Here is a 27,065-nt window from a genome sequence, read left to right as displayed (position 1 = left end):
ATTTTTTTGGATATATTTTTATTTCTATATTTATTATCTCTTATACAATCTTCTTCTCATTTAGGTCACTTTAATCCCTACACATGACACAGAGGTAACTCGGGACTGGTATCAGCAGACCCATGAGAAACAGCAGGACCTGAATATAATGGTCTTGGCCAGCAGCAGCACAGTGGTCATGCAAGATGAATCTTTCCCTGCCTGCAAAATAGAATTTTGAATTGTTTTTCTTTTTAAAGCTTGCCATTCATTCCTCATTCATTTTTAATCTTTTAGGTTTAGATGAGTTACTCCACCCACAGCCTTCCGTCCGCTAATATTTATAGTTGATATTCTAATCCTCAAAATGCAACAAAATCCTAGTGCTGTCAAAGGACTTTAATGTAAGCTTTGGTCCTGAGTCTATTGTACATTTTTGATTGCTTCTGCGAGGCTTTGGCAGAAAACGGAATGTTCACTAGCTAGCTGCTATGAAATAGTAATATAATGTTCAACGTAGCCTGAAGTTACATTGCAAATTGAGTTTACTTATATTCTTTAACATAACTTAAAGAGACCAAGATTTTGTCCTGCCTGAAATTTGAATTTCGAAGCACAAAAAATGCCCTCTGTAAGTTGGTTAATGCACCATCTGATTCATGTTCCGCATCTTAGCTACATATAGACACAGTTGCCTGGGAAAAATCCTCTAAACATAAGGTCACATGGCCTTAGAGCAAATACCTTCAAGAACAGACTCAAAACAGTTCTGTCTTGTGAGCTACTATTACAATGAGCCAAGACACAGACTCTCCATGAGATCACATACCAGCATATAGAGTGAAGAAAGAAATAACTGTACTCTAAATTGCTAATCCAAAGAGGTTTTGTGCCAAATCTCAGTTCTTTCAAATGGTGATTTAAAAAAAAAATCAACAATAATCCAAGATTCATGTCCTTTAGTTGACAAGAGATGGATCATTCTTTACTCAAACATGCAATCCAAAATAGTTTTATCTCAATAGTGTGATAGTAGTGAAGACTGTACATGCTTTTAAGAGTAACGCAAAGTAGATGGCATCTTTACAAACTACCAATTCACTAATATGACAGAACTTGGTTGAATAGGCTCTGATATGAAAATATGACTGGTTATAGAAGGTTATAGAATAACAGTTGTGTTTATTTGGCATTTACCTTCCTAAAGCATGATGCTCTTCAGACTAAACTTTGTAGGTATATTAATCAAGGGTTCTGTTGGGTCCACCTTTCTCTTCAAAAACTGACTAATAACGAGCATCCCATCTGTCCATTATTTGAGTAGACCACTATTAGAGTCAGATGGAAATTGTAATTTATTGTCAGTTACATGATGGTCTGTTGCTTGAGTGATTTTGTTATGATAATTTTATATAAAATCATCAAAGTATGATTGAAATTTAAATGCGGCCACTTTTGGATCAACTTAATCTGTTTTATATTTTAATGTGGAGGATCCAGACTTGTAACTTGCTGAATGTTTTGTTTGTGTTTGGCTGTTATACAGTACTTGACCAGATTTTTTTCCCCCCATGCTGAGATTCCCTTAACGACATGCACTTTAGGTTTAACTGGTTTAAATGGAAACTGGCGGTGGAAATGAAACTATACATCAAAATGTAGCAATAGAGACATTTGTTGTAGAGAGACTAATAAATAGAATTAGATAGATTTCATGGTTGTTGTGAGAGCAGACAGTGAGGGTAACCCTCGTGTGCCTTTTGCGTGTTGTTTGACGAAGAAAATGCTGAGTCATTACACAGACGTTTGGTTTATATAAACACAATACTCCTGTGTATTGTATTATCTGGAATTAGAACTTCTTTATAGCCTTACTTCAAGTTTACGCTAATATAGTTATTACAGTTTTGATTTAATGACAAGTTGAGTATTATAAAAGCAGCAGGTGTTTATAATGATAACATTGCTGCACCAAGTACGATTGCACTTTTCTAAAATGAAGTAAGTTTGGTAGACAGGCATCATGTAAATAATTAAGTAATATTAATTTATTTGAAAAAGCTAATTTTGTCTGACTAAGCCGGTTTTCCACTGTCAAGCTGAACGGTTCTGAGAACAGTAGGGAACAGTTCCACTTGAGCTTGGTTCAGCACAGCACGATTACAAACCGTTCTCGGCGCGAAATTCTCAGCAAGTTTGGTGCTACGTGCGTGTGATGATGTAGCCACTCGGGATTGGCCACTCTTGGATTGTATTACATTCCAAAGAGCTGTTATCAGCCCCACAGTGGAAAATAAAACCATATCCGTACCGGTAGGGGTGGATTGGCATGGAATGGATTCGGTTAAGCAACGAGAACAGTTTGACCTGACAGTGGAAACGCAGATAGACTATATTAAACTGTATGAAGGTGAGTTATTGAAAACAGAGCTAGTTTTAATAAATTCATTGGTGTTTTTATGGAGCTTATCTCTTTTAATGATGGTAAAATATTCATTCAAACTAACCTGAAATCACACCATTTACAAAAAAGGCAGGAAGAATGTATTAGCAGTCTATCATTGGCTTACTCATTTGAAACTGAAAAAAGTCCTAGGTAAATGGCCTCATTGGTGAATGCACGATTGTTTTGTCCTTGAAAATAGCCTTGCTTTCGAGGCAGCAGTGCCATCATCTACCATTTTTCAAAGCAAGCTCTGAAACACTGAATCCCTTACCTTAATCCAGTATATTTACAATGAGTGGATCTGATTTTATTCTGTCTAGATGTTTTTCTTTTTTTTTAATTTAAAAGTCAGTATTTAGCATTGCAGTGGACTTCATATTGTGTTATTTGAGTATAGATTTAGTTTACTCAGAAAAGTTGTCAAAGTGACAGGGCCTTAGTGTACTTTTACTAACAGAACGCACAGGTTACCAGTGGTGGTCAAATAACTGACTCCTAGGGCCTCTAAAAGACAGTAGCCTTGAAAATTAAACTAGTTTATTGGTTTAATATATACAGTCCAGTACTTAATCCCACTGGTCTGCACAAATTAAACCCACACTAAGACCAAAATCTTTTTTTTTTCCTCTTTTGCTTGAAGGATTATGTTAAAATAGGCTGAATATGTACTGTACTGTACGGTCTGGATATATTTTCATATTTGAAAATGTTTTATTTCAAATAACTGGCCTTAGTAACAAGTACTATATGGTCTTGTTGATTAGCTGTGATTTCTTTACACAAAAATAGTTTTGTGTTAAAGATGAATGCACTAACTTTAAATAATATTTTTGAATGTAAAAATTGCTTTGCTGGATGCTTCTTGAACAAAACAAAGAACTAGCAAAATATGCACATGGAACAGTGACCTCAGAAAACGGATCACCGAAAGAATCGTGGTTAGAATGGTGAATGACTCATGACAAAATATTACATGTTCAGCTATTGCTGATTTTAATACAATTACAGAACTCTCTTAAAAATAAGATTCAACAACTTTGGTTTGCAGAGGGCTACCAACTACACACTGAAAACTGAATACACTACAGACGTAAGGTTTCCTCCTTTACAATGACTTGAAATGCCAAAATAGTAATCAAAACAAATGGCATAACCTGAACCTGTACATATAATTCAATATAGCTGACGTGGTCATTTATGTGAAACGCTTTCTTTTAAGGAAGTTCTATGGTTATTGTAATTCTAATTTCCTAAAGGTAAAAAAAGACTGCAAAGTTAAAGTACCTCTACAAATCTCTATTAGTTCAATATCATTCCGCTTCATCATGTGATGGATTCATTTGGCCATATGTCATGCATAACACATCCATCTTTGCATGTGACCTTATTAGTTATACTCCTGAATGTAATCGTTTAATGATCAGAATTAAAACAAAACTATTTTAAGAAGATATATTTGAAGCTAATTGTCTTTATGGTACTGAAATATGCATATATTAATGGGCTTGGCTTCTGTTTACCCTAAGATGTTGTTGAGAAGATGCTGTGATATTTCCTCGTTCTTTGGCGCTATATGAATCTTAGTTCTCTTCTTCTTTAGTGCAATATTCAACATTTTGTCTTTAAAATCTCAACGCAAAAGTAGATTTCCGCTGATTTGCTGTAAAGGGAACCATCCTGGTGATCATCAATAAAAAAACAAACATTTGGAAAAGTCTTTCTGTGTGGTTCGTTTTGTCATTTATTTTTCCACTGACAATTAACTTGTCAGACTGTTGACTAAAAAAACGCTGCATGAAAAGAGGTGTATATGGACCAGTATAACCACTGCAGAATTTTGGTCAAATCTGGGAGTGTTACTGACCAGATATGGGAATTTGCCGAAATGATACCAATTCAAATGTACAGTATAGTATCGAGATATTTTTGCATGCAAAAGCCATTTGTTGCCATGGCAAGCCCTTAAAGCCGGGGATTCACACTGTACGATTGGGCTGTTTGAGACAAATGTTTAGAATCCTAATAGGTTCCTCTGATCTATAGGGTAAAATCTGAAATCTTTGATCACTAGTTTGATATGTTCGCCGATAGCCGATTAATGACCTTTGCGATCAAATTTGACCTCCCAAAAAATTCTGCCATTGTCTGAAGATCTGACGCACAGTCCTGGTTTGTTCAAAGTCACCGAACGTCGCGGCTTGATGATGTAAAACTTAAGACGAGTCCTTTTTTAACACATCTTGACTGTTGTACAGTCTGACATGAATGACAACTGAGATCCTACAGTGTGGCATGGCTTATAGCGGTATTCATGTTCATAGTCTGACAAGCAACAGTCATAAAAAAAAAGGACTATTATAAATCATACAGAGTGCACCTGGCTTTAAGGCATTTTTTCAGAGGAAATTCACCGATGGATTGGTTGCTTTGAACCCACCCCCAAACCAGCACACAGACAGTCCTCAAAAATCATTCAATTTTAAACTTGAAATCTATCCCAACTAAAACCCTTAAAGCAAAGTGACTTGGTTGGTTATATTATCCTACCAAAACCCTTACAGCTGGGTGATAGCCCAACCTATGCAATATAACATTTCAGTCAAAGATTTCAAACAAAAGCAGTAAATAACACATGAAATGATGTGCCCCTGCAGATTCCATTACTCACTGTAGCTCCTGCATGCATCCACATTAGCAACATCTTCCTCATCCTACATTGAGCTCCACCATTTCTGTCCTTCACAATGTTCTTTCTGCGTTTGTCTCGGTTGACCTCGTCTCCTGCAACTGCAAAATAACAGTAATGTCACCACCGAAAACACTCTACAAATTATTAATAACAGCATATCTATTAAAAAAGTTACATCAAGTGTTAATCAGTTTATACTTACTGTTGTCTCTCTGCCTTTTTTGACTGTTTCAGCTGGGCCTTACAGGGATGAAACTATGAAAACTTCTTCCTCAGCCTCACTATAAGGGAGGCAGGATACATAAGACATATGGTTAGTAAAGAGAAAATATTGAATTGGAATATTGGATAGATTAAAAACAATACAAAAAATAGATATTAAAAGATTGCAACAACCATCTGAATGTTACTTTTTATAATCTCAGAAGATGAACCACCCTCTCTTAAATCGGAGTTACCACAGGGAACTTGATCATTTTGATAAGTTACCGAGTGGACGGATTATACATTTTGAACATGGCGTCGGGGAGAACGATAACGTTAGCTGCTGTAACCGCTAATCTTTATTAAAACCGGACGCTACATATTATTGTTTTTTCCCCTAAAAATAAAGAATAAAGGTGTCCTCCGTGATCCTTCCAACAACAAAACACGTCACTGCGACGAGCTCGTAATCAAATTTCCGATAACATCTGGCTGAAGACAGACAGCATTCAACAGTTTCTCCTCTCTCTTAAAGGAGTAGTTCACTTTAAAAAAATAAAATAAAATTGCTGATAATTTACTCACCCCCATGTCATCCAAGATGTCCATGTCTTTCTTTCTTCAGTCGAAAAGAAATTAGGGTTTTTGATGAAAACATTCCAGGATTTTTTGCATAATGGACTTCAATAAGAACCAAACGGTTCAAGATCCAAATGAGAATTTCAGTGCAGCCTCAAAGGGCTTTAAACGACACCAGACGATGAATAAGGGTCTTATCAAGCAAAACGATCGGCCATTTCAAAAATAAATAAAAAAATTTAAGTTTTATAAGCACAAATGCTCGCCTTGCTCTGTTCTGTAATGAGCGTTCGTGACTCTCCTGTTCAAACTCGTTTATCAAAATGAACAAATCTTTTTTCGAGTCGTGACTCGAAGGGTCCTAGATAAGACCCTTATTCATCGTCTGGTGTCGTTTAAAGCCGTTTGAAGCTGCACTGAAACTCTCATTTTGACCTTGAACCTTTGGTTCCCAATGAAGTCCATTATATGGAGAAAATCCTGGAATGTTTCATCAAAAACCTTAATTTCTTTTCGAGTGAAGAAAGAAAGACATGGATATCTTGGATGACATGGGGGTGAGTAAATTATCAGCAAAAGTTTTTTTAAAAAAGTGAACTACTCCTTTAACAAGTCCATTACCTCATACTAATATACTAACTGAACACTCACAGCTCTTCCAAAATCTCTTGGCAGGAGCTGAAGTGGTTGTAAGCCTCTCAGTCTCCGGGAACCGGCCGATGACACACTTCTTAATTCGCGAGCTCACCGTCGCCGAGTACTGGACTCGAGCTGTTGCTATGACGACATGTTTTAACCAGCGGTGACCAGCAGGCCAGATTTTAGAGCAGAGAGGTGGGAGCAATTTATGATATTGTCTTTCAAACCTGATTAATAGCCTCGATAACCTGTCAGAATTTATATCACACATAAATTGTTAACTTTGAATGAATTATGCAGCTACTATCCAATTCAAATTAGGCAGTCAATACGCATGATGATATAAATCACTTCAAATACCCGATTCTGAATTTTATTTCACTATTCCACTCCATCAGGTCCCTTTGGGAAAATATATGCTGAACGTTTAGCATATGTGTCCCCACATGAATGATAATGAGCTAACAGCAGCACAGTATGACTTCATCTTTAGATCCCAGGTTGCCTGTGATGACTTCTCACACACTTTACTTTGCAGTCTCACAGTTGAAGTCAATAAGCAGATGAGAATCCGTCCCTATAGCAACACAGCAGCACAGCTGAGGGCAAAGCATGAGTCATCATTATTGTTTTGCTTCACTCCCTTTGAGACACACCACAGATTGAATTTTAAAATTTGAAGTCTGAGAGACCAACAAAAAATTTCAGGTACAAGTTCTCTGAAGCACCCGTGCCTTTCAATCATAAAACATAATACCACACACAAATACACATTACAGCAATTTTATTAAGTAATGCAATTACTCTAAAATTAAAAATACTTAAACTTTACAGCGTAAACACAACAGCAGATTGCTAAACATTCTCGAAAAAATCTATTGCAGCTCATTGGGCACACATTTATTCATTCCCAAACAATACCTTTTGCATTTCATAGAATAAAAATACAGCAATTTTCTTTCAAATCTGAAAATAAATCATATGATCAAACATCTAAAAAAAAAAATCATAAAATAATTCTAATATACACAAACCAAAGAAGAGTGGTAGAATTAAATTTACTCGGCTGGTATTAAATATTCATATTTCGTGTGGTCTTATTGGTCTATTTGCTCCTTTGGGTTTTATTCGAGTTGCATTATTCTGTGCCGTGTAATTACATTGGTGTGGGGTGACAAAAAAAGAAGCACAGACAATTGCTATTGTCTATAATGTCTGTCTCTCTGCCACTGAATCTGGGATCATAATTACTATCCGACTCCAACGGAAGAGCTAATTACTGCTTCCAGAGCTGTATTTGCTGACAGATCAAACTATCAACTGATGAATCTCGGCCAAAGTAGCTCTCTATTGTTCAGGCAGAAGTGCAGATAGCACGATATTAGCAGCTTACAAGTTATTACTAGGACCATATCAATCTTAAAGTCGATCTTTCTGCAAAACTGATCAAAAGTGTTTCCAAGAAATCTACTCATTGAATCCGAAGTTGGATGAAGACTCTGCTACAGATGGAGACGATGGCCCAGCGCTGGATACCGTACTGGAAGGCTCACCGGTGTCTGCACACACAAACATACACAGAATTAGAGGTTCGTTGCATAAAAGGGATTTTCAACAAACAATTAAATTAAATTAATTAAATCTTTTTTGCCATTTCACTTGGCACTTTGAGGTTATAATATCTGGACTTGGATCGAAGCGTTTGTGAGCTTTGTAAATTTGCAGATCTTATACATGCACGAACAGGTACATCAAAGAAAACATTAAAAAGCATCACACGGCCCTTTAATGAATCTATTCTTGCCAAACCAGAACCTGTTGGCAGATTCTAAGTATGTGTTTCATCAATCATCATTCACATGACCACATTTATATAACCGATATCCTTCTGTAGAGCCCTACATAAAAATCCTCATGGAACTAATGTTATGTAACCAAAAACAGAACAATTACACTATTAATCTAAGAGATACATTTGTCTTCCAGCATGTTCCTGGCCCTGCTTTCACAAACAATGATATTATAGTAAATGGGTTGCAAAGAGGCAGACATAGCAGTGACTAACGCAACCTAGATTTTTACTGAAAGCTGCTGCTAAAGCCCAGACTCCACATAAATCACTAAACTCTCAGGGGAAACTGCAGCATTAAAAGCCAACAGTAATCATCTAAATGTCAGAGTTAAAAAATATAATAAACTCGATGACTTATCTACTTCAGCAGCAAATACAGGGTTTCACATCTCTTAAATAATGACCATTGAAAGTCCCCTCAATGTTCCTTCCCCCACTAAAAAATATACTGTGGAGGACGGTTATGAGATGGTGGTGCGTTGATATATATCATGGTGAAGTGAGGCATACTCACACCAGACGGGTTTTGCAGTCGGTTGGTTCAGCTGGACTGGGGTGGACACTGGGGTCTCCTGACTATCAACATCTATGGATGGCTGGGAGTGTGACTCAAACATGGCAGACAGAGCTAAAGAGAAAATAGAAGGACATGTGATTTGTAAACTACTGGTCAAGCAACATTTCTTATTTTTATCTAACATAATATCCCTTTAGATCAATTTAATACATCTTTGTCAGGGGTGCCTTAACAGGGGGAAGGTTAGGATGCTTCCAAAGGCCAAGCTCTTGAATGGTAGTCTATCGCAGTTTCCACAAAAATATCAAGCAGCATGACTTTTTTCAACTTTGATAATAATGTTGGAGAGTTAGTCATTCATTCCTTCTCTGTGGGCCTCGAATTAGTTCACGCAGTGTAACAGCGCAGCGCTTCTGTGTTGTGTCACACGGATCACACACATGACCAGGGAGTGAACCTAAGTCTGACGTACAACACAGAAGCACTATGTGAACTCACTCGAGACCTACAAAGAAGGAAATTAATACTTAAATTAACTGGAAATAGGCTCATTTTACCACTCCCCCAGAGTTAAACAGTTGAGTTTTACCGTTTTCAAATCCATTCAGCTGATTTTCTGATATTTAGAAGAATATCAGTAACCAGACAGTTTCTGGTCTCATTGACTTCCATAGTAGGAAAAAAAATATACTATGGAAGTCAATGGGACCTGTCTGGTTACTGATACTCTTCTAAATATAAAAAAAATCGTCTGAATACATGCGAAAACGGTAAAACCCAACTGTTTAACTCTGGGGGCATGGTAAAATGAGCCTATTTCCAAAAAAAGTGGAGTATCCCTTTAAGATTGAGCCACTGTAGTCACTTGGACTATTTTAACGACGTCGTTAATAACTTTTCAGAGCCAGCAAGTTTCAATCCCTTAGAAGCCTATGGAGGAGTAATCCAGCTCTCAGATTTAATACAAAAATAACTTAATATGTGTTCTGAAGATGAACGAGTTGGAACAACATGAGGGTGAGTAATAACTGACAGAATTTAAGATCTTTCAATGTCCATTCAGTGTAAATCATTTATAGTTTATGTTAAAGTGATCAACATCCTCGTTTAAATTAGATTTCATGATTACCAAGTGTAATAATAAACACGAATGTATCCGTCCACTTACATTTGAGCCTCTTGAATTGTGCCTGACTCCCGTTCTTGCACAGCGCCGTGAGGAACTCGTCCACCTGCTTGAGGGACAGCGAGTTGTGCAGTGTCTCCAGTGGATAGATGGAGGGCACCAGGGAGCAACCTTCAAACCCTGCAGCAGATTCCAAATTCAATGGCAGCCATCATTACAGGTATCCCACAAACACTCTTTGAGCTCTTTTACACCAGACAATCAAGCCAACCTCATGTGACCTACAAGCACAAACTCCACCTAACACCATTTAGTCATTGGGGATCCAGAACGGTTTTTAGGGGACAATTGCAGCCCAAAATCTCAAAGATGGAACAATAGCACCATGGTGCAACTGAAATTGCATTCTACCCTGTTGTTGGCTTTGGACACATAAGAATCTACGGAAATGAAAACAAGTTCTAGAACTTCATCTCGTATGCTGAAAGAATTAGAATGGACTGCTGAAGACTAATAAACCAATTAGAGGCTTTACATGTTTAACTGACCAAAAATAAATAAATAAATAAATGCTGGAGAAACGAACTTTAATGATACTAATACAGCAGATTGAGATGAGTTTAATTACGTCTTTGAATGCTAATGTGTTTAGATTAGCAGTAATGTAACTAGATGATGATAAAGGAAACGCTTAATATTTAAGTGGCACTTTTTCCCAGTTTGATTATGACGAAAAAGAACGTACTCAACCTAGAGGCAGTTTAATTCAGCTCTTCATATGACAAGGGAGATTTGCATATTGTTAAAAAAAGCTTTCTTTATCTCTTAAGCTGGGTGCACTGTAATTCTTGTCTGTCCTTTACAATGGTTGGTTATCAGACTGAACGGTGTCCTCCAGTGAACTGTTAACTTAAGAACTTCAGCAAGCGGATCATTCAGTCAGTGAGACGAATGAGTGCCGATTTATGAGCGAATCATTTTCTGTTTTCAAGGAAGCAATCAATTGTGTCAGGCTGATTTGTTTTGCATAGCAAATCTAGTCATGCTGTTTGTACACCGCATATGGCAACATCTACAAGCAATAAAAACTGTTTGACTACTCTGCTATTTTTACTCCTGAACAGACGAACCAGAACACAACGATTCTTCAATTAAAATACAAAACCTTAGAATGATAAACAAATACGTGATGCACATTCCTGTTCTTTACACATGTTGAATATTATATATATTAACTGCTTTCTATTTGAATAGTTTAATATGTAATTAATTACTGATATGCAAAGCTGAATTTTCAGCAGCCATTATTCCAGTCTTTAGTGTCACATGATCCTACAGATCTTTTGTAACATTATAAATGTCTTTTATTTCACTTTCTGAACTCAATTTGTCCTTGCTGAATAAAAGTAATAATATCTTTAAAAAATTATATATATATATATATATATATATAATTTGTGGGTGCACTGTGTATAATTATTTTGTGTATATTAAATTTATTTTGGATTCAATTAATCGCGATTAATCGTTTGACAGCCCTAAAATATATATATATATATATATATATATATATATATAGAGAGAGAGAGAGAGAGAGAGAGAGAGAGAGAGAGAGAGAGAGAGAGAGAGAGAGGGCATTAAAACCTTATAATAAGTATAAATAATAAATGTGTTAACTATTTTATGAGCAGGATAAATAAAATAAGCTAAATTTCATATTGAACATCAGTGTTGAATCATAATTCATGTTTTACAACAGCAAAACAGCACTTACTTTCACCCATTTGAAGCCTCTTGTGCCTAATTCTTTTTTTCTATTTTTGGAAATGGTAAAATTGCCTTTTCAATGAAGTTAAGTACTCTAAGAAATGTGTAAAAAGGTGCAAGGTGGCTTCATAAGAGCATTATACTTACTCTATGCAGACGTCAACATAAGCAAGCGGTCTTCACATTCATCGAGCCATATGTACATGCATGCGGTAAGAAAAGAGGAACAGAGGTTATGAGGTGTTATACAGCAGAAAGAAAGGCCACTGAGTGAAGAAAAGCAAGAAGTCAGATAAAAGAGCAGAGCAGGTACTGTAATGCAATGGCATGAGCTGAAGCCTCACACTTTGTTGCACGTTTACATCAAAAACGGACTGATGAGACCAGAAGCGGGGGAATGACTGAGCAAATGACAAAAGGGCTGACCAGAGAGGTATTCTGGGGGGTTGTGGCCAGCACAGAGCAGGTGGGAGGAACAGTGGTGTAGGTGGTCAGCAGAGAGCCCAGCTAACAGCTTTACCACCTGATGCTCATCTAAAAGAAAGATGAAACACTGAAAGGATGCAAGTGGTGAAGGTTAACAACAAAGGTCTGGAGAGAGGAATTCTGGGTAGGTAGAGGAGAGGTGGGAAGGTAAAAAATCGTGTTCGTTTTGGTTGAATGGTACTTTTAATTTATCATTTGTATTTATAAAAGCAAAAAAAAGTTTTATTAGTAAATAAATATATACTTTTATTTATTTATACTATAATTTAAAAAAAAGTCCAGGCATGGGAATTCTGGGAAGGTAGAGGATAACAGAGAAGGTAAAGAATAGTGTCCATTTTTTTAAAGTATTATTAATTTCTCATAAATTAAGGAATAAATTAATAAATAAACAAACAAAAAACAGGAATTATGAGAAGATGAAGCGTGGAAGGTAGTGATAGTATTCTCATATTTTTTTTCTCATCACCATGTCCCATTGGGGCACCGTAGGATGGTAAAGAGTACGGTTTATTTTTTTAATGTTTTAAGTAAATAAAGTGATACCGTAATTTGAATAAAATGGCAAGAACAGGAATTTTGAGAAGGTAGAGGAAAAGAGAGAAGGTAAATCTGTAAAATACTTGAAGTAATAAAGAAATAATTACTTAAAAACCTGAATTCTGGGAAGATGGAAATTTGAAGGTAGTGATAGTTTATGAAAGTACCATATTTGCAGACAGACAGACGGACGGATGGATTAGGAAGATGAAAGGTAGAAAGGTAACATTAATTTCACAATGTTAAAAAAAAAATCTACGTTTCAATTTAATAAAATCTTTAAAAATGTTAATTTTATAATTAATTATTGAAGATGGGGAGTCAGATTCATAAGCAGAATAATTGATAGTAACAGGAGGAGGGATGAGGTAAGCAAAGATGTGGCAGGGATGGAGGAGTGATGGTGTGGGCTGTAGGGATGCGGAGGCTTCGGGGATTGAGCTAAACACAGCAGGTTGAGCGGGAACAAAAGGATGACAGTTGGAGGAGGAGAACGAGGAAGAGGGAGGAAGGAGAGGCACTGCAATGAGGATCCACTGCCTTATCCCCTGCTGAGATATTTTTATAGGAGTGACTCAGCAACGTATAATTGATGGCCTGAAATAATGTTTTTTGTTTTGTCAGGACCTATTTTCAGAGGCAGCCCGAGTGCAATAAAAGTCCACAGCCTGAAGATTGGGCGAAGCTCTCCAAATTATCAACATATGTTCAACTTGTCCTATTTCTATTCGAATGAAACATTTGAATGTTTCACATAGCATGCAAAAACTCCTGAAGTGTGTTGTACTTACAAAATCAGCTGCAGCAATAATCTTAACCTGAAGCAATTTTCCATGCACTTCTGTTCTATAAAAGCTATCCAAACTATTGCCTCTGTATTATCTAACTGATACACTTCATCTGTTTTTAGACAGAAAAACAGTCCAAATAAATTACGCAATATTTCCAAATATAAATAATCAGTATTATTTACATAAATAATAATGAAATTACAATTATTTACAGTGCAAAATGTTAATGATCACACATTACAATTATTAATAGTTATATAAATAATAATATATAGAATAAATCACATCAATAGTGAAAAATATACAAATTATTATATAAATTGTAATTTAATAAATTACAAAATTAATGAGTTAAATTAAGTGACATCAACAGTGCCATGTCAAATGGTACCTAAATTACAATTTATCACATAAATACTATAAATTACAAAATGAACAATAAATTAAAAATTATCAAATTAATAATACATTAAATAATAATAAATAAAAGTACAAAATTCTATTGATGTCAAATATAATAATTATAGTTTTCCCTTTATTTTAAGTTTCTTTGTTACACTACAGTTATACATTTAAGTATTGAGTAATATTAACTATACGTGTACTTATAGGGTTAGGATTTGGTTTGGTTTAGGCTTAGTTGCATGTAATTATACTTAATTTGTAGGTATTACTATAGTAACTACATGTAACATGTAACAATAGCACTGTAAAACCTAATTATATAACTAGTAATTCAATAAAATTACAAAATTGATAATAAATAAAATGACTGACATTAAAAATGCAACACGCTTACGTAGTCAAAAGGTTCCGATTTGGCACTGAAGTCACAGAAATTCTGGATCCTGGGTGACTGCTTTATTTCTCAAGTTAGCAGGCCGCATCTGATTGCGTTTATTTACTGATTTTACTGACTTGATCCCCTGCTTAAGTCCAGCCCTACATTTTTCTTACATTAAATCAAGACAGCATGTTTTTTTCAACCGTAGGCCAACAAGTTCAACTGCATCATCCATTACAGCCTTTAACTCTACTATAAATCACAATTAAAACCAAGTCCTGATGCACTGCAAACGCTATATCAGTGGAAAAACAGGATTTTTCATTTGTGCTGACAGCATGTCAATAGACAATCTTCCTCAGTCTTGTCAAATATGTTAAAAGACTGGAAAAATGACTGACACGTGTTGATAGGGAACACATGGATGGCCTGTCTGGGCTTTTAGATTTGAGGCCAAAATGTGTTTCCCTCAAGCAGTGTTAAACTGTCACATGAAATAAGCAGTGTTTGATCACTTCAACTCTTCGCTGGGCTTGAGAAAAATACTTCAAATTTAACCTCACCAAAACCCAACTGAACTAGATTCTCTACAGAGACACAAACATTCAAAAATGACAGAGAAAAAGGCTAAAAAAGGTCTAGTGCTAAACATTTGCTTCACTTTATGAGGGCTCACTCCATCAGCAACAGACTTGTTTGATGAGCAAACTTGGAATGAGTATAATGATCATATTTAACATACTGAATCTCAAAAGGCAAAACTAAGGAAACATCAAATGCTTGGAAAACACTAACTGAAGCTTTGACCAATAATAGCCTGCTTCTTCTTGACAAGATAAACAGGATAAGAAACAAACAATAAGAAAGAGCATGCAAATATAATGACCTACATACAACATTCTGGTTCGTTAAAAAAAAAACAGAATGTCATTGCAATCAAGACAATGAATCAAGTAAAAAGAGATGTTAACCCTCACCCCCATTAGCAACTATGATCATCATGGAAAGTTATTTGATCACTGTATCCAAATTACAATAAATATATTTGAACACTGCAAAAAAAAGTATTTTACATTGTTGCAGCACCTCTATTATCAGTCTGTCAGAAACGCTCTGTTTGCTTTCGGTCTCTATGAAGCCCCTCCTTCCGAAAAGCGCAATGTGCTCTGATTGGTCGGCTGGATCAGTGCGTTGTGATTGGTCAACTGCTTAGAGCTCGTTTTGGAAATGTCATGCATCTTACCATTACCACCAGTTTCAACAAAGTACTAGTTCCACAATATAAGGAATATTGTGAAGTGTTCATTGATGGAAGAAAACACAGCCTACAATAAAGGCATTTCAGGGAGTTCAGAAACAATGAGCACTGGAAGTAGAGAAAAAAAAACTTCCTTTAGAGTGACTTTTGACCTTTTTCATACTCAAACAGCAACATTACACACTAGAGCAAGTTGAAAAAGTAAAAAAGCATAATAGGTCTTCTTTAATTTGAAGGGTTTTTTTCTGCACTTAAAGTTGTGTGATCATTAAAGCAGTAATGGTGATGAAAGGGTTAACCATTTCTAAATGAAGTGGATCAACATGAAATGCGGTCACACAAACGACAATATATCGAGAGATATATTCGGTACACAACCCATGCATCTAGCCAATCAGGAGGAGGAATGATTTAAGCTGGGTGTGTCTTGTGAATTCAAAGGAAAAGGGTGAAGAAAATCCTCCCTAATGTATGAAAATATTTCAACAAAAATCACAAACGGTGCTAAATTATGAACGCTAAGTTGAAAGCAACGGCAGAGGACATGCAGGAGAGTGTCAACAAAAAAACATGGACTCCAAACATACCATTAGTCGGATGCCTGGCATACGACACAGAAAATCTCTTTACTGGCGGCATAGAGAGCAGCTCTGAGGAGATAAAAGAGGCATTCTGCATTACTCGTGTCACTGTGCTCCTCATGAGCTTTTGGTCTTAATCAAAACTACCAGCTTTTTTTAATCCTCCCACCATCAAGCTTTCTGACCCTCATTAAATCTTCTATAACAAGCAGGTGAAAGTATCAGTGGGGCCAGATGTTGCCCTTCAATATAGGGATTGAGAAACTCAAAAACAACAGATGGTCACAACAAACTATCCATCATTCTCTGTGCAACAACGTCCTTTTGGATGCAGCATGACATGGCAGTATTTTGAGGGTTATTCAAATGTCTCAGACTACTGTAGGTAAATCTCAGAGACACAGCAGCACCCTGTGGACAAAACTGTTAATGCTGCTACCAAGGAGTGAGGGGCGAAAATTCATACAAACAATTAAATCATTTAAAATATAAACATGTATTGTTTATATATATATATATATAAACAACATTTATTTTTTAAATGATTTATTTGTTTAACACATGTTTATAAAATATATATGAATTAATTTATTATTAATATATATATATATATAAAATACAATTTAATAATAAATTAATTCATTTAAAATAATAATTAATGTCAATAAATAAATCAAAACAATTATATTAATAATTCATTTCAAATAATGTATTTGATACTGACAAAATTAGGCTAAAAAGCATTTCTATCCAATGGATACAGGACATTAGAGTGCAATTTCCAATAACTGTTTACGTACAAAATAACAATAATAATATCCAGAATTACTCAATTAATCATTAATGATTATGGTAAAAGCGTTTGGTGTTTGTTTTACCATGGATATTACCTATCGCAATGCATTAAAACCCATTCCCAGAAGTGTCAGAGGATACTAAAATGTGTCCTTTTACATTAAACAGATGGCTAATTTGTGCAATTAACCAAATTAATGCACAAATGTTTATTTACGTGCACATGCACCATGCAAATAAACAGTTTGGAGTTAGCAAAGGTGACACGATTAGTAACCATAATATTCAGTTACTGTGGAAACCTATTTCTCTAAGCGAGACGTTGATAAACAGCAAGACGAATGGTTTAGGAACAGCTCCTGCTGTGTGTAATGACTTGATTTGGGATGTTTTTAAAGGCTAGAATAAAATTTCAAATATATTTTAAATGGAGTATGCTGAAACACAGTTACTAGGAGGGACACAGTGTACAAGAAATGGTATTAAAATTTTTGCTGCATTAAGTGAGAGTCTATTAAGTAAACGGGAATAATTCAGAAGAAATGTAAGCTGGGACGTTTGTGGTGATACAGTAAGAGTCTTCAGGTCTTCTGGTCACAGGTGGGTGAGGTACATTCTAACCCTGTATGTGTTTGTGTTTGGGACATACCGGCTTGAGAAGACACATTCCTGAGCGAGGAGGGCTTTTTGCGGGGAGCACGTGTTAGGTCTCTCAGGTTGGGGAAGGAGGCACTGAAGAGGCCTGCACACTGGGAGCCTGCGAGTAGGAGGGATGCCGTGGGGTGGAACGTGGGGTGGAAGGGGGTAGGAAGGTGATTAGTAGTGATTAGTTGAACATGCAGCTTCTCATTTAAAGAAGTTAAAGGGATAGTTCACCAAAAAAGATGAAATGATCTGTTCTACAGTTACCAGGGATGTAACGGTACATTGAAGTCCAGTTCGGTGCAACAGGAAAAAGCTACAAATCCCAGTGCTAAGTCTCTTTTTATTTATTTTGAACTGACAGTAGAGCAAATTACAGTTTGTTCCACCTAGCAGCATTTAGTCCCCCTGATGTAGTTGGTACAGTACAGCCTCCTTTACCCCCGGTTTCATAGACGAGGTTAAAGTCGAGTCTCAGACTAAAATGCATGTTTCAACCGAAAGCAACTCGCATCTAATCTTAAAGTATGTCAATGCCAGTGCTTTGTCTAAAGATGCACACCTGTAATTTTTTATTCAAAGGCAAGTTTATAAAAGCTACTTAAATGCCCTAACTGAACTAAGGCCTTAATCTAAGCCCTGTCTGTGAAACCTAAAACCTGAAAAAGCATATTGTGTTATAAAAGTTTAAAATAAACAGTACATTACAATTCAATTGAATATTTATATAAATTGAATTCCTTTTTACTTGGTGGTTAAACCACAACAAGTTATGCCTTTTTAAAGTAAATTATTAAGTACTTCAATTTGACAAGTTTTACAAAACCATTTTAAATTAAAATGAATAGAAATAACTTTGCAGAAGCATTGTAAACTAGATTATTTGACACTCTTATTTGTCATTGACCCATTTTGACATTCATTTTTTTTGTTGAACCATCCTTCAAGCTTATTTCCAGGTGCACAGACGACCTTTGCAAACAAAACCCAGTTAAACTGCAGGTCTTCTGCTGGGAACATATAATATATTGCCAGAGCAGGAGGGTGAAACTGACTAAATGTAATTGGAGTAGGTGTGTGGCTCTAAAAGTTCAAAAGGACATCTCTACATTTGGGCAGCACTGATAAAACAGCATTTGTTTAAAAGCCTACATGTAAGACATGCCAGATGCAACATGCACTTAGATATAAAACAGTGCCTTCCAAATCATGCCGTAAGTCTTTAGTAAGGTCCAACCAAACCTGGGAAACAGTGTGTATTGTTGCCTTGTGAAAGTTCTTTGAAGATAGATATAGTACAGACAAGAATAGCAGAGAGAGTCCTGCCATTAGCCATATTTAGACCACTACTGGCAGCATGGACACATTTCCGACGCAGTGGGCATGGCAGGGTCCTTGAACGGTGACATTGGTGATAAACAGAAACAAGTGCGTTTAACGGTCGACTGCACCATGTCACTTCTGAGAATTTGAAAGGTTTCTCCAATTAAACTGATGACAGGAAAGGTATTCAACATGAAAACAACACAAATGAAATGTAATTCTCACCTAGCCCGCTGGGTTTGATCTCAGGGGACTGACGAGACGACGACGGCAAGAGACGATACGCCAGTCCACGAGAAGAAGTGTTGCTCTCTGAAAGAGCCTGTAAAAAGAGAAAAAACAAAGGCATATGGACAAACATTTTAAAAGCATATCTTCTTTCTATTTAAATTTAAATTTTTAAGTTAGACCAGGGGGGTTCAAATTTTGATACCAAGAATCTCCATATAATCAGAGTATATATGAAGAGTTCAGATGCAAAAGCCTCTAAATGCCATTTGAAATTTTCTTCTAGAATGATCATTTTTATCAAGCTTGTATATTTAAGTTCAGTGATTTCACTTAAATGGTAATGATAATTACTTATTAATTGTTATTTAAGTGAAATTACTGAACTTAAATATACAAGTTTGATAAAAATCATCATTAAAGAAGAAAATTTCAAATGGCATTTAGAGGCTTTTGCATCTGAACTCTTCATATACATGGCCGTCACAAGGGGGAAATCATTATAATATGCTGATCTGGCGCTCAAGAAACATTTCTTATTAATATAATCAATGTTGAAAACAGTTGTGCTGCTCAACATTTTTGTGGAAACAGGCATACATTTTCAGGATTCTTTGAGTAGAAAAATAAATAAATAAATAAATAAATAAATGACAGCATTTATTTAAAATAGAATTTTTTTAACATTATAAATCTTTTTACTGTCACTTTAGATCATTTTTTTTACTCTTACTGACCTAAAAAATATTACATTTTATGATTTTTTTTACCAAATAATTAAATAATTGTTCCCAAAGTTAAATAATTGCATTTATACTGTTAAGACAAATTATTAAAATATTATATAAAACATTTAACTTTTAAAGCCCTAAAATACCCCTTAAATTCGAGTATTTTTTTAACATGTCAGCAGTTGTTCTAATAAAGCTTAGTTCCAGAGCTCATAGTACAGTTCTGTACCTCCATAGATCCAGCCTTGCGGTTGCGTATAAGTGGCGACTTCCTCTGAATATTGATTGGCTCATTCAGTACGGCTCTGTCTGGCTCATCTTGGGAAAGGTCTTCAAGACTGCCTTGGTTTGTCTGCTTCTCGTGGTTCTATTACATATGAAATGGGAGAGTTGGAAGCGGTCCAGCACATTAATATTGTCAATATTTCTTAAGTTAAGACTGTTGTAAATAAAATCCTATAAGCCGAGTGAAACACAGACCTCTGATGAGGCGGGCCGGAAGCCGAAACCCATTGGTGCATTATCCTCGTCCTTGCACCCTTTTACCCCTGGGCTAAAGTGCAACTCCACGTGAAAACGTTCCTCTGAGGAAGGGTCCTACAGAAACAAATGTCAGCAAATAAAGCAAGAATAGAAACTGGTTACAAACGGCTGATGTGGCCACATCATACCTTGTTATTGTCCTCATACAGCATAATAACAATCTGTGTCATATAGTTGAGTTCAGTCACGGCGCTGAGGTAGTCCATAGCCTGCTTCCACTGTTCATCTTTTTGTTCCTAAACAGACAGAGATGAAATAAAACAGTAGTAACCTGCATTAGGCATGATGCTGGGAGTAATGTGCGTGTCTGATGATCGCTCACTCACGTCTAACAGGCCTCCGTAGCGGAAGATGCTAAGCAGGGAGTGTACGTGACTCTCGCTGGTGAAATAGAGTCGGGTCCGAACGTGCCGACCCGGAGACATCACTCCCCGCGAGTACCTGAACCACCAAAAGGGATGAAATACGCAATCTGATCACTCACAGGTTCTATAGGTCACGGCTAAGTCCTCAGAGCTTTAATAACAATGTGAGGTCATACAATCAACAACAACTGAAAACATCAGAAATACATACCACACTTGTGATGGTAAAGAAGAAGTTTTAAATATGGACTAAGTACGTCAATATTAGGACCAGCAAAAGTCGACACTAAAAGAACAGCAAAAAAAAAATCTACCACTGTCTATAATTGCATTCATTTTAATCCTTAATATTGATAGTATAAACAAATACAAAGTTTTCAAAATTTTGGATAACTAGGTCTGTTTTGAAATACAATCAAATCAAAATACACTCACCCAAAGGATTATTAGGAACACCATACTAATACCAGAAACAATGCTCAGGTAGGCCGTGGCATTTAAACGATGCCCAATTGTCACTAAGGGGCTTAAAGTATGCCAAGAAAACATCTCCCACACCATTACACCACCACCACCACCACCAATAGCCTGGACAGTGGTAACAAGGCATGATGGATCCATGTTCTCATTCTGTTTACGCCAAATTCTGACTCTACCATCTGAATGTCTCAACAGAAATTGAGACTCATCAGACCAGACAACATTTTTCCAGTCTTCAACTGTCCAATTTTGGTGAGCTCTTGCAAATTCTAGCCTCTTTTTCCTATTTTTAGTGGAGATGAGCGGTACCCGGTGGGGTCTTCTGCTGTTGTAGCCCATCCGCCTCAAGGTTGTGCGTGTTGTGGATTCACAAATGCTGTGCTGCATACCTCGGTTGTAACGAGTGGTTATTTCAGTCAAAGTTGCTCTTCAATCAGGCCACTCGGCCCATTCTCCTCTGACCTCTAGCATCAACAAGGCATTTTCGCCCACAGGACTGCCGCATACTTGATGTTTTTCCCTTTTCACACCATTCATTGTAAACCCTAGAAATGGTTGTGCGTGAAAATCCCAGTAACTGAGCAGATTGTGAAATACTCAGATCGGCCCGTCTGGCACCAACAACCATGCCACGCTCAAAATTGCTTAAGTTCCCATTCTGACAGTTTGGAGTTCAGGAGATTGTCTTGACCAGGACCACACCCCTAAATGCATTGAAGCAACTGCCATGTGATTGGTTGATTAGATAATTGCATTAATGAAAAATTGAACAGGCGTTCCTAATAATCCTTTAGGTGAGTGTACAATAACTGACTAAAAAGCTGTAAACATCAATGTTAACAATAATGAAAATAAATATATTTATTTATACATTTTTCCAAATGTTGGAGATTTTGTTTTATTTCTTTCTTTCTTTTCTTTTTTAAAATATTGTCAATAAAAAACTAAATATTTTTGTTCACAAAAAAAAAACTGCACTATTTCACCATTTTAGTGAACCTAAAATGGTCAAAATTTAATAAATATGGCCTGACGAATATCAAAACGTGAACTATGAATTAAACAAATAAACAAGCAAAAACTGTCAAGTGAACACTGTTTGCACCAGATCTCGCAGATCTCTGTTTAAAGTGATTTAGCCTTCACACTGTCAGAAAGTATGGGATTGTGCCCCAGTACAGAGACTCACAGTGGATGCAGCTTGTTGACAGCCTCGTCCTCATGAGTCCTCTGAAGATCCAGCTGAATCTTCTTGACCAGAGGCAGACAGTACGCACTAGCGATGTCTAGCTTCTCCGCTTTAGTGATTCCATACTCCTGAAAGACAGTGTGCGTGCAGGTAAAAACAAGAAGAAAGTTAATTAAACAAACACTGTTAGCCACGTATATCGATTCCTCTACCTGGGGGATGATGATGTCTGCAAGTGCTCTGGACAGACGGAAAAGCTCCAGCGTGTCCTCCAAACTCAGAGAACTGTTGTGCTGAGTGTCATATTTCACACAGTCGTAAATGTCCGGGATCTTACTGATGTCATAGCGGCAATTTTTCATGCGGAAGTCACGCTCCAGTTTGGACCAGCGTTGCAGCATGAGCTCCAGAGTCTCGCTGTGGTATAGCTGCAGGTCTGTGAATATCACAGACATTTAAGGGATAGTTCACCCAAAAAGGAAAATTCTGTCATCATTTACTCACCCTCAAGTCATTCCAAACCTTTGTGAATTTCTTTCTTCTGCTGGAACAAATATTTTGAAGATAACCAACTCTCTGTTTACCCATAATCTTTAAAATATCTTCTTTTGTGTTCAGCAGAAGAAATAAATTCATACAGGTTTGGAACGACTTCAGGGTGAGTAAATGATGACAACATTTTCATTTTACATTGATTATTTAATTATTTCATATTTTGACTATTCACAGTTGAATCTTCACACTTTTAACATTCAAGACTTCTTTTAAGAAGACAAAGAGCTCCAACCTGCAGATTTGGGGTCTTCGAGTCTTTTACAGATCTGGCATGTAAGGCTTTTAATGAGGGTGTGAACTTGGTCACAAGTCTTGACTGGATTGACAATTACCCTCATGGAGTTTACCAAAGATGGGCTGCCTGTTGGAGCCAACTTAAAGAGACAGGACACATTTAGAACTAGTTTAGTTATACGGAGATAATGAGCTATTTTTAAATAAGCAATGGGGACTTTCTTCACCTTGTTGTAGTCCTCCTCACTGAAGTCTTTGTTCTTCTGCATGATCTCATGTAATCGAGCTTTGACTCTCTGCTGACAGTCAGTGAGAGAGTCGCTGTCACTGTCCAGCAGTCCATTCATGTTGGCACTCTTCACCATCTGAACGAGGATTGGAGTCAACTCTCCTTCCAGTGCTAATAGACCCTAAACACAGCCAGACATAAAAATGTATTGTAAATTAATGTGAAATAACCAGTAGAGGCCAAGATGACATAAAAACACAAAGATTAAAAATTGAATTTAAACATAATGAGATATTCTATTTAAAATATATATATAATTTATATACAATATAAAAGTATAATACAGTTTTTTTTTTTAAAAGTATTAAAAGCAGTTTACATCAATCCCATCTAAAAGCATTATGTGATACCAACATATTCCTGCAGACAAAACCCAGGCAAACCTTTGCGAATGCCGCTGCAGTCATCTGCACACGACCTTCATCGGAGGCGTAGATTTTGAGGTCATGGCGGTAAGTGCTGTGCAAACGGAGAAGGCCACAACCGGGGAAGCCAGCATAGTCGCCTGCCAAAGCACAGAGAAGCAATCCTTGAAATAACAATGATCACAAGAACAAAACCCCAGATGTATGTGCATATCCTGGAAAAGAAAAGGGTCTGAAGAGACACAGAACCACTGTTTAAAAACCCTCAGTACGTATAAAGTGATGTACAATCAACTGGCTGAAGATTTTCTCTACAAAACTCAAAATATAATTTCATGCATTTCAATAAATCCACACTATTGAAAGCAACTGGTAATACGGGTTTAGGTGCTTCCCACTCAAGTTGCAAACAAAACTCTAATTTAAGATTCCAGAATGTTCATTTGCGAGAACAGTTGAGCCCCCTAAAACAAACTATCTGACAGTTAGATTCATTTTTGAGGCCATTCACATGTGATGCACTCTTACCGTCTATCCATGTTGTTGTTGTTTTGTGTGTGTCAGATAAAGATATTCAGTCATTGCGCTAAGAAGAGCATTACATTTTTAACACATTTTAAGGAGCACAATGTGCTCTGTCTTGTGTGTACGCGGCCTTAAATAAAATAAAATAAATAAAAAGCACATTTCCGCCAAATAGGATAAAATAATCATGCTTTGGTAAATCATAATTAGATACTAAATCCTAATGAGATAAAAAGTCGAAATTGTGACGAAAAACTTTTTTTATCTTCTTTATATCTTCTTTTTTTTATCTCTCTTTATATCTCATAAATATAACTTTGACATAATTATGACTTAAACTGAATTTGGACTTGTCATGATTCTGCATTCTCATAATTGTGACTTATTGATCATTTTGAATGTTGACCGTCACAATTATGGCATATCAATTTCAACTTATCGTCATAATTTCAAACCTCTGTCATAATGATGCCTTTTTATCTCATTATTTTGACTTTCATCTCATAAATGACAATTATGATTTGCCAAGACCTGTTTTTTCTTATAGCAAAAACAGGCTTACATAGAAAAGAGAGAATTTAAGCTATTTGAAAAATCGTATTCTACCTATGTGCTAACAAAAAGCGAACAACTTTTTTTTGCATGAGATTTAGGAGATAAACCTGAAATTGATGCTACCACAATACTACCACTTAAGTCATAGATTGTTCAAATAATGGCTGCTTAGTAGTCTAAGAAAATGTTGTACGCATATCACCAAACAAATGATGTGGAAAAAGTTATGTAGAAAAAAAAAAAAGAGTAGACTTCAGATTTCTAATCATGCTGAAAATTTTTTTAACTAGAACCATGATGTTTTATCTGAGTATGTCCGAGTACAACCAATGTCCATATCATGGGATCTTCCACACAATCAGAGGCAAAAGCAAAGCATGGAATGTTACTGTGCCGCCCCTCTGATCGGATTAGTTTAATGAGATAGATGTCAATGAATTAAAATGATAAATGGAGCAAACAATGCATTAACCCAATATCAAGAACACACACACATCCAAAAGCTCTTCTTACCACAGTCAATAGGTGACTCACAGCCAAGGGACCTGCAGCTGTCTAGTTATCAATTGAAGGTAAAGAACAGCATATTAACCAGTAGTGCAAGATACTGCTGACTCAGGCTAGGTTCACACTGCAAGCCTAATGCTCAGATCCGATTTATTTTGTGTAGCTGTTCACATTATTGTTTCAAATGTGTCCAATATCAGATTCCAGTGTGAACAGATCATCGTCCTGGACTGACCTGCATGCGCAAAAGAAGAATAAAAAGATGACATGCAGCATGATGCCATAGAAGAAGTCCAAACACGGCGAACATTATAGTGATTTCGTGTTTATTTATAGCGTGAGCCAGCAAATAAATGCGCAGGCGATATAAAAAAACTACGAGAAAAAAGAGAGCAGAGTTTTTAAACGCATGATACGAGCCCTCATGCCATATGCTTGCTAATAGAGCGGCCACTGTAAATGCTTAAGAGTTGACACATCACTGTGCTACACTGACTACCTTTCCTAACAATATTGATAACTTCATAACTTTGCATATGTAAAATATGCCAATTTGAACTGGGATCGCATTGCAAAACATCTGACCTGTCTCAGATTTAGGACCACGTGTGGAAGTGGCCCAAAATCGAAATTCCATGTGGTTTGTGCTGTTCACACTGTCATGACAAAAACAGATCTGAGTCAGATTGGGCCACATTTATCTGCAGTCTGAACTCAGTGAAATTAGAAAAAAAATGGTTTGACTTTGTTAGTCTGTGAACTCTCACATTTAATGAGTTACATCCAATTAAGTGCAGTGCGCAAATATGGACTCGAATTTGAGGTCTGAGGGAAGTAACTGAACTTTACAGGAAAGAATCCACAGCTAAGAGGTATTTTGTGTTGCTCTACTAAAAGTTAAACTTGTTACTTAAGGTAAAGAAAGTATTCATCCCTCCTCGAGTCCTGCCCTTACATGCTTTTGTTCACCAAGCCCACTGAACAAACACGTTAAACAGGTTTCCTCTATAAGCTTTGCAAAACGGCATCATTGCCCCACTACCTTAAAACAAGCACAAGAACTGACACAATATCTTGCCATGTTATCTATTTTATCATGATCTCCTGCAAAGAGAGCACAGAGCTCCCAAAACAAATGATCCTGCAAATAAATGCTAGGCTGCGTGGATGGGCGGAAAGATCTTGCCCAGAACAGAACCATAATACCAAACCAAACTGTTTGTTAAAAATATTTAACAGTAGTGGTTCTGACAGAATGTATATGGACACTTAAAGGGATACTCCACTTTTTTTGGAAATAGGCTCATTTTACAACTCCCCCAGAGTTAAACAGTTGGGTTTTACCGTTTTCGAATCCATTCAGCTGATTTCCTGATATTTAGAAGAATATTAGTAACCAGACCGTTTCTGGTCTCATTGACTTCCGTAATAGGAAAAAATATATACTATGGTAGTCAATGAGACCAGAAACTCCAAAAAAAGTGGAGTATCCCTTTAAGTC

The 27,065-nt window shown here is 36.5% G+C and overlaps 2 protein-coding genes across 12 annotated transcripts in view; one reads left to right on the top strand and one right to left on the bottom strand.

Annotated features, from left to right (window-relative positions):
* The window catches only part of map1ab (microtubule-associated protein 1Ab), a 35,097-nt gene extending 30,955 nt beyond the window's left edge, over positions 1–4,142 (top strand). For all 3 annotated transcript variants that reach the window (XM_039647077.2, XM_089127412.1, XM_089127413.1), the window contains one exon: positions 65–4,142. In XM_039647077.2, coding sequence (XP_039503011.2) covers positions 65–220 — 156 coding nt within the window. In that variant the 3' untranslated portion in view covers positions 221–4,142. The remainder of the gene's footprint in view (positions 1–64) is intronic.
* Positions 4,143–7,303: 3,161 nt separating this feature from the next.
* ppip5k1b (diphosphoinositol pentakisphosphate kinase 1b) overlaps positions 7,304–27,065 on the bottom strand; it is a 33,154-nt gene continuing 13,392 nt past the window's right edge. For 2 of the 9 annotated variants that reach the window (XM_039695236.2, XM_039695237.2), the window contains exons 16-31: positions 23,996–24,117; positions 23,551–23,733; positions 23,322–23,463; positions 22,747–22,970; positions 22,535–22,662; positions 20,827–20,941; positions 20,629–20,736; positions 20,438–20,554; positions 20,187–20,324; positions 19,224–19,320; positions 17,683–17,790; positions 16,245–16,307; positions 12,225–12,332; positions 10,074–10,211; positions 8,903–9,016; positions 7,304–8,095 (exon numbers count right to left, since the gene is read on the bottom strand). In XM_039695236.2, coding sequence (XP_039551170.1) covers positions 8,004–8,095; positions 8,903–9,016; positions 10,074–10,211; positions 12,225–12,332; positions 16,245–16,307; positions 17,683–17,790; positions 19,224–19,320; positions 20,187–20,324; positions 20,438–20,554; positions 20,629–20,736; positions 20,827–20,941; positions 22,535–22,662; positions 22,747–22,970; positions 23,322–23,463; positions 23,551–23,733; positions 23,996–24,117 — 1,997 coding nt within the window. In that variant the 3' untranslated portion in view covers positions 7,304–8,003. Of the gene's footprint in view, positions 8,096–8,902; positions 9,017–10,073; positions 10,212–12,224; positions 12,333–16,244; positions 16,308–17,682; positions 17,791–19,223; positions 19,321–20,186; positions 20,325–20,437; positions 20,555–20,628; positions 20,737–20,826; positions 20,951–22,534; positions 22,663–22,746; positions 22,971–23,321; positions 23,464–23,550; positions 23,734–23,995; positions 24,118–27,065 lie in introns of all 9 variants that reach the window. The other 7 variants (XM_039695238.2, XM_039695241.2, XM_089127373.1 and 4 more) reach the window with 5 other exon arrangements.

Source organism: Pimephales promelas, chromosome 25 (genome assembly GCF_988280905.1).
Source record: "Pimephales promelas chromosome 25, fPimPro1.hap1.1, whole genome shotgun sequence".
Taxonomy (NCBI): Eukaryota; Metazoa; Chordata; class Actinopteri; order Cypriniformes; family Leuciscidae; genus Pimephales; species Pimephales promelas.
This window is presented reverse-complemented; position numbering and strand designations above follow the sequence as displayed.